Source organism: Natrix helvetica (genome assembly GCF_964273705.1).
Source record: "Natrix helvetica genome assembly, chromosome: 9".
Lineage (NCBI taxonomy): Eukaryota > Metazoa > Chordata > Lepidosauria > Squamata > Natricidae > Natrix > Natrix helvetica.
This window is the reverse complement of record NC_138560.1, coordinates 27,507,853-27,517,188: the sequence shown is the minus strand read 5'-3', so window position 1 is coordinate 27,517,188 and position 9,336 is coordinate 27,507,853. Positions and strand designations below refer to the sequence as shown.

Genomic DNA, 9,336 nt, shown 5'->3' with positions numbered 1-9,336 from the left:
CCCTCCGTCCCCTTGCGAGATGCAATAAATCTTGAAACAGCATTCCATTGCCTTTGAAGCGTCAGCTCTCAGCTTCTTATCACCCAAAGCTTTCTCATTATTTCTTCGCTGATATTTTACGCTGTCCCGGTCAGCGTTGGGAATTCAGCACCCCCCATCACCAGCCCCCCCCCCCTTGTGAGGGGGGGTGCTAGTGAATTATTTTAAAGTGAGAGTTGGAATAATGTTAGCGTTCTAAATACCATGTATGAAATCAATCAGAGACCAGGCAGAATCATCCTTAACGTTCCAATGTATTCATACAGGCAAGTTAGCACCTCTATGGAATTCCAACTCTAATGTTCTTCCTGGAATTCCACCCAGTTGAAAGTTCATGATCTATCCCCACACCCACAAATCCATCACATGTTCCAATCATCATCTTCCACGCTGGCATCTACACCCCTCTGCTTCCGGTCAGGTGTTGAGGTGCGGAGACAAAAGATGACCTTGGCTTCTATAAAAGAATGACAACAATACATTACACAAATCCTACTCCTTTCTATTCCCCCCTCCCAACTACTACACTAATGAACAGCATAGAAAATTATAAGAAAGTGTGGCAGGCCAAAGATCCTAAAAAGAACATAACTACAGGCCTGACAGGGAATATGAAATGCCAATGCACATTATCAAAGGTCTTCTGGGCATCTAAGACCAGTGCAACTTGTTTTCCCAGATTCTCTTCATAATATTCTAGTGTATTTATAATTATCCTCATATTGTTTTTAAATTGATATTTTGTAAGAAGCCATTTTGATCTGTGTGGATAATTTCATTTAATATTTTTTTAATTTGCTCTGCCTTTATTGATGTAAAGATTTTATAATCTGCGTTTAGTAAAGAAATTGTTCTGTAATTTTTTATTTGTTGGTAGTCCAAATCGTCTTTGGGTATCAATGTTATATATGCTTCCCTCCATGATTTTGGTAACTTTGCTTCTATAAGTGCTTCATTAAAGAAGTCTAAAATCACTGTTTCTGTCTGCTCTTGCATGGCTTTATAAAATTCTACAGGTATACCGTCTGGGCCTGGTGTTTTATTATTTTTTTGTCTCTTCAATGCTTCCTTTAATTCTATCACTGTGATTTTTTTGTTTAGCATTTCTCTTTTCTCTTCCTCAATTTCATGTAGATTCTTTTTATTTAAGTATTGTTCGATACTGTCTTGTAATATATTTTCTTTGCTGTATAGATTCTCAAAAAGTTTATGTACTATTTTTTCCCCTCTTTCCGGTATTGTATGTTTCCCCTTTCATCTTGTAAATGATGTATTATTCTTTTTCCTTTTCCTTTTTTTCAATTTGAGTGCTAACCATCTTCCCGGTTTATTCGCATTTTCAAAATAGTTTTGTTTTGCAAATTTGATTTTTTGGGCCATCTCTTCTTGTGTCATCAAATTTAATTTGTGTTTTATTCGTTCTTTTTTCTCCTTTATTTTTGATTCTTGTGGGTTTTTTTGCAGGTCCATTTCCAATTCTTTAAGTTCTTTCTCTAATGATTCTTGTTTTTGTCTCTTTTCCTTTTTTTCCCTTGCCAAATACATTATTGTCAACCCTCTTATAAAAGCTTTTGTAGTGTCCCATAAATTTTGTAACGATGTTTCTTCTTTCTAATTTACTTTGTAGAACAGTTACAATTCTCTTTCTATCATTTTTATATATTCTTTATCTTTCACTATTCTTTGATTCATTGACTATCTCTTTTTCTTTTTCGGTCCTTTCCATGTTATTTTTATTGTGTTGTGATCCGCCCAGGTCATTATTTCAATCTGTTCTGTATCTCTTCTCAATTCTTGGCTGCCCATCTCAATCACAATAGCTCTAATTTCATCAGCCCTTTTGACCTTCCACCTCCTTGACCATCTAAACCAGTGGTTCCCAAAGTGGGTGGTACCGCCCCCTGGGGGGCAGTGGGATTACTTAGGGGGGGCACTAAGAGGCAAGGGGGTGGCAGGGGGCACTAAGAGGACAACCCGAAGGGGACGTTCTCCCAGCGGCATCTCAGGCACCTTTCTCTCTTGCCGTGCAAGGAAGTGAAGCCAAATTTGTTTATTTAACCTCCTGCTCCAGCCTCCCCCACTCTACTACATTAAGATCCCCACACTTCCCATTTCTGCTGGAAGCACGCAGGCCATATGAGCAAGCAGACGCGCGAGGTCCCTTGATGATCTGAGGGGAGCCGGGAGGTGCCAAACTGCACCCAGCTGTCCTCACTCCCTCATGGCTAAGGGTGGGAGCATCTGAGATGCCGCTGGGAGAATGTCCCCTTTGGGTTGTTGGGACAGCAAATTTCAAGGGAAAACGCAGCTGCTGGAATCGGTGCACCTGCAACTTAATGCTCTCCAAGAAGCCTGCATTACCGGGAATAGCAGAAGAGCAGCAGCAGGCCCCACTGCCACCCCTGGTGTCCAGGAGCCTCCTCAGGAGCCTCAAGTTGCGGCCATTTGCATGTCTCTCCCGAGCTTCTCTCGGGAGGTGAAATGGCAGGCACCCCGCTAGCAGAGCCTCCGGGTGAAAGGCGAGTGAAGGGTGCAGTGATGGGAGAGGCTGGCCGTCCCTGAAGCCAGCTCTCAAGGAAGGAGGTAGAGATGAGGCCCGTGGCTCACTTCCCTTCATTCTTCCTCCAAGAGCTGCAGGTGGCAGGGAAAATGAGGCTTCTTTGCCAGCTTCCCAGCTGGATAAACAGAAATGTTCACCAACTGGAAGGTATGTGTGTGTGAGAGAGAGAGTGGGGGTGAGAGAGAGAGAGAGAGAGAGAAAGAGAGAGAGAGAAAGAGTAAGAGAGAATAAAAGGAAGGAAGAGGGATAGAGAGAGAGAAAAGAGAGAGACAAAGAGAGAAAGAGAGAAAGAAAGAGAAAGTAAGTAGGGGAGACAGAGACAAGAAAGAAATAAGGAACAAAGAAAGGAAGGAAAGAAGAGAAAGGAAGAAAAGGAAGAAAGAGAGACACACAAGAAAGAAAGAATGGATGGAAGGAAGAAAAGGAAAGAAAGAAAGAAGGAAAGAGAGATATAAGAAAGAAGGAAGGAAGAAAAAAAGAAAGAAAAAGAAAGAACTTATGATAACAATTGAGCCCAAAATTTTGGTTGCTAAGCAAGAGCATTGTTAAATGAATTTCACCACATTTTACAAGTTGGCCACTCCCACCCGATCACATGACTGCCAAGCCATGCCCACAAAATAGGCCACACCTACAGAATAGGTTCTAAAAAAATTTGAAACCCACCACTGGTATATGTGTATGTTTGTGAGGGAGAGAAAGAATAATTAAGGTCATTGATCTAAAGATAAAAAACTTTAGATAAAAGACAAAACTGTTTATTATCCATTTTGGGTTTCTTACAAGAACATCTTTTTGTGTAAGTTTGTGATATCTTAATGATATCTGTTGCAGTTTTGTGCTTTGTGATAATACCTTACTGAGATTACTTCTTTCAATATCTAAACAGGGATTATCTACTAAGAACAGTGAAGTTGTTACTAAATTTTACTGAGTTTACTAAGTTACTAGTTACGAAGGTTCTTGATAAATGACTATCAGACTGAAAACCTGGTATCACTGGATCATATTCAACAATTTTGTTGAATTAACACAGCGGTTCTCAAATAGTGGGGCGCGCCCCCCTGGGGGGGCGCGAGGCTCCGTAAAGGGGGGCGCGAAGGCTCCCTTTCCATCTGGGTGCAACGGCGGCGGCGTGGGCGAGGCATAATATATCCCGGCTTGAAGTGGCAGCGCTGGGGACTGCTCAGAGACTCATCAGAGCCGCGGGCTGGATCTGTGCAAGAAGCCTGCTCGGGCGGGGGTGGGAGGGAGGGAAGCATGGCTGTCGGCGGCGTCTTTATGCAGGTAGCTCGCCTCCCCGCCAGCAGCTCCACCGCCAACATTCCGTCTGGAAGTGGAAGCGCAACAGCCGCTGTTGGGGAAGGGACAAAGGGGCGGCGGTCGCCCGATCTTGCCACCCCCACCCCTTCGCCCCTGGTAACGGCGACTGTTGTGCTGCTGCTTCCAGCTGGGATGCTGGAGGAGCTGCTGGCAGGGAGGGAGGGAAGAAAGGGAGGAGGGAGTAAGGATAGACAAGCAAGAGGGAAAGAGGAAAGAAGGCAAGCAGGCAGGAAGGAGGCAGAAGGAAGGAGGGAAGAATGGAACTGGAAGGGAGGCAGGGAAGGAGGGAGGGAGAAAGGAAGGATAGGAGGATAGGGAAAGAGGAAAGAAGGCAGGCAGGCAGGGGGAAAGAGGAAGGAGGGAACTGGAAGGGAGGCAGGAAGGAAGGGAAGGAGGAAGGGAGGGTGGAAGGAAGGATAGACAAGCAAGAGGGAAAGAGGAAAGAAGGCAAGCAGGCAGGAAGGAGGCAGAAGGAAGGAGGGAAGAATGGAACTGGAAGGGAGGCAGGGAAGGAGGGAGGGAGAAAGGAAGGATAGGAGGATAGGGAAAGAGGAAAGAAGGCAGGCAGGCAGGGGGAAAGAGGAAGGAGGGAACTGGAAGGGAGGCAGGAAGGAAGGGAAGGAGGAAGGGAGGGTGGAAGGAAGGATAGACAAACAAGAGGGAAAGAGGAAAGAAGGCAAGCAGGCAGGAAGGAGGCAGAAGGAAGGAGGGAAGAATGGAACTGGAAGGGAGGCAGGGAAGGAGGGAGGGAGAAAGGAAGGATAGGAGGATAGGGAAAGAGGAAAGAAGGCAGGCAGGCAGGGGGAAAGAGGAAGGAGGGAACTGGAAGGGAGGCAGGAAGGAAGGGAAGGAGGAAGGGAGGGTGGAAGGAAGGATAGACAAGCAAGAGGGAAAGAGGAAAGAAGGCAAGCAGGCAGGAAGGAGGCAGAAGGAAGGAGGGAAGAATGGAACTGGAAGGGAGGCAGGGAAGGAGGGAGGGAGAAAGGAAGGATAGGAGGATAGGGAAAGAGGAAAGAAGGCAGGCAGGCAGGGGGAAAGAGGAAGGAGGGAACTGGAAGGGAGGCAGGAAGGAAGGGAAGGGAGGGTGGAAGGAAGGATAGACAAGTAAGAGGGAAAGAGGAAAGAAAGCATGTGACTACGGTGGGAGTCGAGGAAAGACCGGTGTGCTATGTTATGCAGAGGTGTACTTATAACAATTTTATAGACAAATTAGACTATTTACAGTTGTGGGGGGGGGGGCGAAATGTTTTCTTCTTCCTAGGGGGTCATGACAGAAAATAATTGAGAAGCACTGAATTAACATTAACTAAAAAGGTTTTTAAATTGGATTTTGAATAAATATGCAATTAATTGTTACAGTTTTGAATTTTACTGTTACTATCTTCCTTCCGTCGCGCAAACCGCCCAGTCACATGACCCCCCCCCCAGCCATGCCCACCATGCCACGCCCACAGAACCGGTAATAAAAAAAATTGAATTCTACCACTGGGTGGAGGGCACTGAGGATCAGTTTGTAGCACCAAGGGGGCGGTGGACTGAAAATGTTTGGGAACCACTGATCTAAACAGACATGTTGTCAGCGTTCCAAATATCATGCAGAATTAAATCATTGTCCAAGGCAAAGTAGTCCTTAAAACTCCAATTTAATAAGACAGGCATGTTGGCATTAAGCTGGTGAATTTCAACTCTAATGTACATCCGGTGAATTCACCCAGTTAAAAGTTCATCATTTTTCCCCACACCCCATAATTCATCACATGGTCCAATCTTCATCTTCCATGCTGGCATGTACACCCCTCTTCTTCCGGCCAGGTGTCGAGGTGCGGAGACAAAAGACGACCTTGAGCTTCTAAGAAATTCATAACAATACATTCCACAATCCTACTCCTTTCTATTCCCCCCTCCCAACTACTATACCAATGAAACAGCATAATATATATATGTTTTAATTATGTGGCAGGCCAAAGATCCTAAAAGGAACAGAATTACAGGCCTGACAGGCGGCCTCTCCTCAAGAGAAAAACGTTTCCTGAAAAGAGAATAACATAAACGTTAACCATCAAATTTTAACCACCTCTTCCTCCCCCAGGGGGACCCTTTGGCTTATCAGGGAATTTCTCATGGAATTGCTTCACTAATTTATCTGCTTTCAGATCCCAACTTTTCACCCACGTAGCTTCTGACAAAGGGTATCCCTTCCAATGCACTAAATATTGTAAACGACCTCTATACAGCCTGGAATCTAATATTTTTTTCACTTCATAATGTGTTTCCCCTTCTACCACTACGGGAGGAGGTGGAGTTTGGGTGGATGGTCTCGTGCTAGACTCCCTTACCGGCTTCAATAAGCTACAATGGAATACCGGGTAAATTTTCCCTAAGAGTCTGGGTAGGCTGAGTCGAACTGTAACTGGGTTAATTATCTTTTCTATTGGGAAAGGACCTAGAAATTTTGGACCTAATTTCTTACTAGGCATCTTTAATCTTATGTATTTAGTAGACAAAAAAACTTTGTCCCCCACTCGAAAGGGGGGTTGTAGGGAACGATGTTTATCAGCTTGCTTCTTGTAGGCTTCTGCCGCATCTGTTAGCGCCATTTTGGTATTCTCCCATCCCTTCTTTAGTGCCTCCAGCCATTCATTCAGGGACATGGATGAGGGAGGTTCCTTAGGTAGTTCAGGCATGGGAACGAATTCCATGCCACTGGTAATCTGGAAAGGAGTTAATCCGGTACTGCTGTGAACCGCATTATTATATGCTACTTCAGTGAAAGGTAGCAAGTCCGACCAATTGTCTTGCTGATAGTCCACATAACACCGGATATACTGTTCCACCATCGCATTGGCCCTCTCTGCTGCCCCATTTGTGCTGGGATGAAATGCTGAGCTGAGTCCCTGCGTGGACCCGATCGATTTTAGGAATTCTCTCCAGAACTTGGCGGTGAATTGAACTCCGCGATCTGAAATGATCCTTTTTGGAACTCCATGTAGGCGATAAATGTGTTTCACAAACATTTTCGCTAATTTCTTTGCAGATGGTAGGCTTGAACAAGCGATAAAGTGTGCTTGCTTGGAAAACAAATCAATAACTGTCCAGATTACTTTATTACCACTGCTATCTGGAAGTTCGACAATGAAGTCCATTGCTATCTCTTCCCATGGTCGGCTAGGGCTGGCCACTTGTTGTAGTAGTCCAGGGGGCTTTCCCGGACGGGTTTTCATTGTTGCACAAGTAGCACAGCTTTTTACATAATCTTCCACCTCCGACCTCATCTTTGGCCACCAAAATTGACGTCTAGCGAGGTGGAGAGTTTTCAGGAATCCGAAATGACCTCCTAGTTTCGCATCATGACTCTGCTGTAGCACTTGCAATCTCATTTCTGCAGGGACGTACAGTTTGGATCCCTTCCAGGCTACGCCATCATTAATCGTTAGGATGTCTTTGTTGTTGTTGAACCATGGGTCTTTCTGGAGGGCTGCTTTCAGTTCGGTTCTCAGTTTATCTTGGCTTCGACTGGTGACTTGAGCTGCCTTTTGGTGAGAAGGAGATATGATGGGGTGGAAAATTTCTTCCTTCTTACTGTCAAACTGGGGTTTTCTCGACAGTGCATCTGCTAACAAGTTCTTCCCTGCGGGGATGTGTTTAATTTCAAATTTGAACCTTTGGAAATATTGGGCCCAACGGACCTGTTTGGGGGATAACTTTCGATGGGCAAGGAGAGTTTCGAGGTTTTTATGATCAGTCCATACCTTGAACGGTATATCCCCCCCTTCCAGGAGATGCCTCCAGGTGAGCATGCTCCACCTGATCGCGAATGCCTCCTTCTCCCAAATGGGCCACCTTCTTTCCGTAGTGGTGAGTTTCTTGGAGATGTAAGCGCATGGTAAGAGGTGGCCTTCTTGATTCTTTTGTAGTAGCACCGCGGCTATCGCGACATCACTGGCATCCGTTTGGATTATGAAAGTCGCTCTGGATCGGGGTGTTGCAATATGGGTTCTTGGGCAAAGAGCCGTTTTAATTTCTCAAAAGCCTTTTGACAGTCGATTGTCCATTTTAATGGTTGGTTTGCTTTTGGTTTAGTAGGAGAAGGCCCCGTTCTTAATAGGTCAGTCAATGGTAGGGCAATTTCAGCAAAGGTTGGAATAAACTGCCTATAAAAGTTTGCAAATCCAAGGAAGCTTTGTAATTGTTTGCGAGTGCTTGGAGGTTTCCAATCTAACACCGCTTTCACTTTTTCTGGGTCCATTTCTACTCCTTCATTGGAGATATGATATCCCAGATAATCTAGCGAGGTCTTGTGGAATTCACACTTTGACAATTTTGCATAAAGTTTGGCAGCTAGAAGTTTTTTCAGGACTTGCCGTACCAGTTTCACATGTTCTTCCATGGTCTCAGAGAAGATCAAGATGTCATCTAAATAAACGAGTACTCCGCGGTACAGGTGGTCATGTAGCACTTCATTTATGTACTGCATGAATACTGTGGGTGCTCCTTGTAGTCCGAAAGGCATGACTTTATATTGGAAGCTGCCTAAGGGAGTATTAAAAGCGGTCTTCCACTCATCCCCTTTCCGGATTCGTATACGCTAATACGCCTCTCTCAAATCCAGCTTGGTGAAGATCTTGCCCTTAGCCAAGTGGTTCAACATATCTTTCATGAGAGGGAGGGGATAGGTATTCTTTTCGCATACCGCATTCAAAGCTCATAAGTCCACACAGAGGCGAACCCCCCCCCATCTTTCTTTTCCCTGAAGAGCACTGGGGCCGCTACTTTTGATTTTGCTGGTTCCATAAACCCTCTTTTCAAATTGGTGTCGATGTACTTCCTCAATTCTATCATCTCTTTAGGCGTCATAGAGTACATTTTGGGCTTTGGTAGGGTTACCCCAGGTTTGAACTCTATGGCACAATCTGTGGCGCGGTGAGGTGGAAGGTAGTTTCCGTCTTCCTCACTGAACACCTCCGCCAGATCCCAATAGATCTTTGGGACTCGTTGGATTCCCGGAAGTTTAGTGTCTGCTGCGGTTGCTGCAGGTTCTGGCTGGGTTGGGCTGTTAGGTTCCAATGTTCCTGGGTGGCCTTTTGGTTCCACCGGTGGTAACGGCCCAAGTCCAATAGTCACCTTTCTAACGCCATCCTCCCACTTTATGGTAGGTTCCCACTTGTCCAACCATGCAAGCCCTAGGATAACTGACTCCTGCATTCCCGGGGCCACGATGAATCTGAGGAACTCATAGTGGCGGCCTATCACCAGTTTTACTAACTCAGTGATCTTTGTAGCCGGAGCTCCCCCAATTAGGGTTCCATCCACTTGCTCAAACGGAATGGGTTGTTTCAGGGGTCTGGTGCGTATACCTAGTTGCTCCACTATTGACATGCTGATTAAGCATCGGGTGCAGCCGGTATCTATAATCA

At 45.4% G+C, this 9,336-nt stretch overlaps 1 protein-coding gene across 1 annotated transcript in view; it reads right to left on the bottom strand.

Moving 5' to 3' along the window:
* Window positions 1-391: 391 nt before the first annotated feature.
* Window positions 392-9,336, bottom strand: part of LOC309396890 (uncharacterized protein) — a 393,556-nt gene continuing 384,611 nt past the window's right edge. Inside the window, exon 3 of the mRNA XM_081962432.1 lies at window positions 392-496. Within this exon, the coding sequence (XP_081818558.1) occupies window positions 437-496 (60 nt within the window). The 3' untranslated portion in view covers window positions 392-436. The remainder of the gene's footprint in view (window positions 497-9,336) is intronic.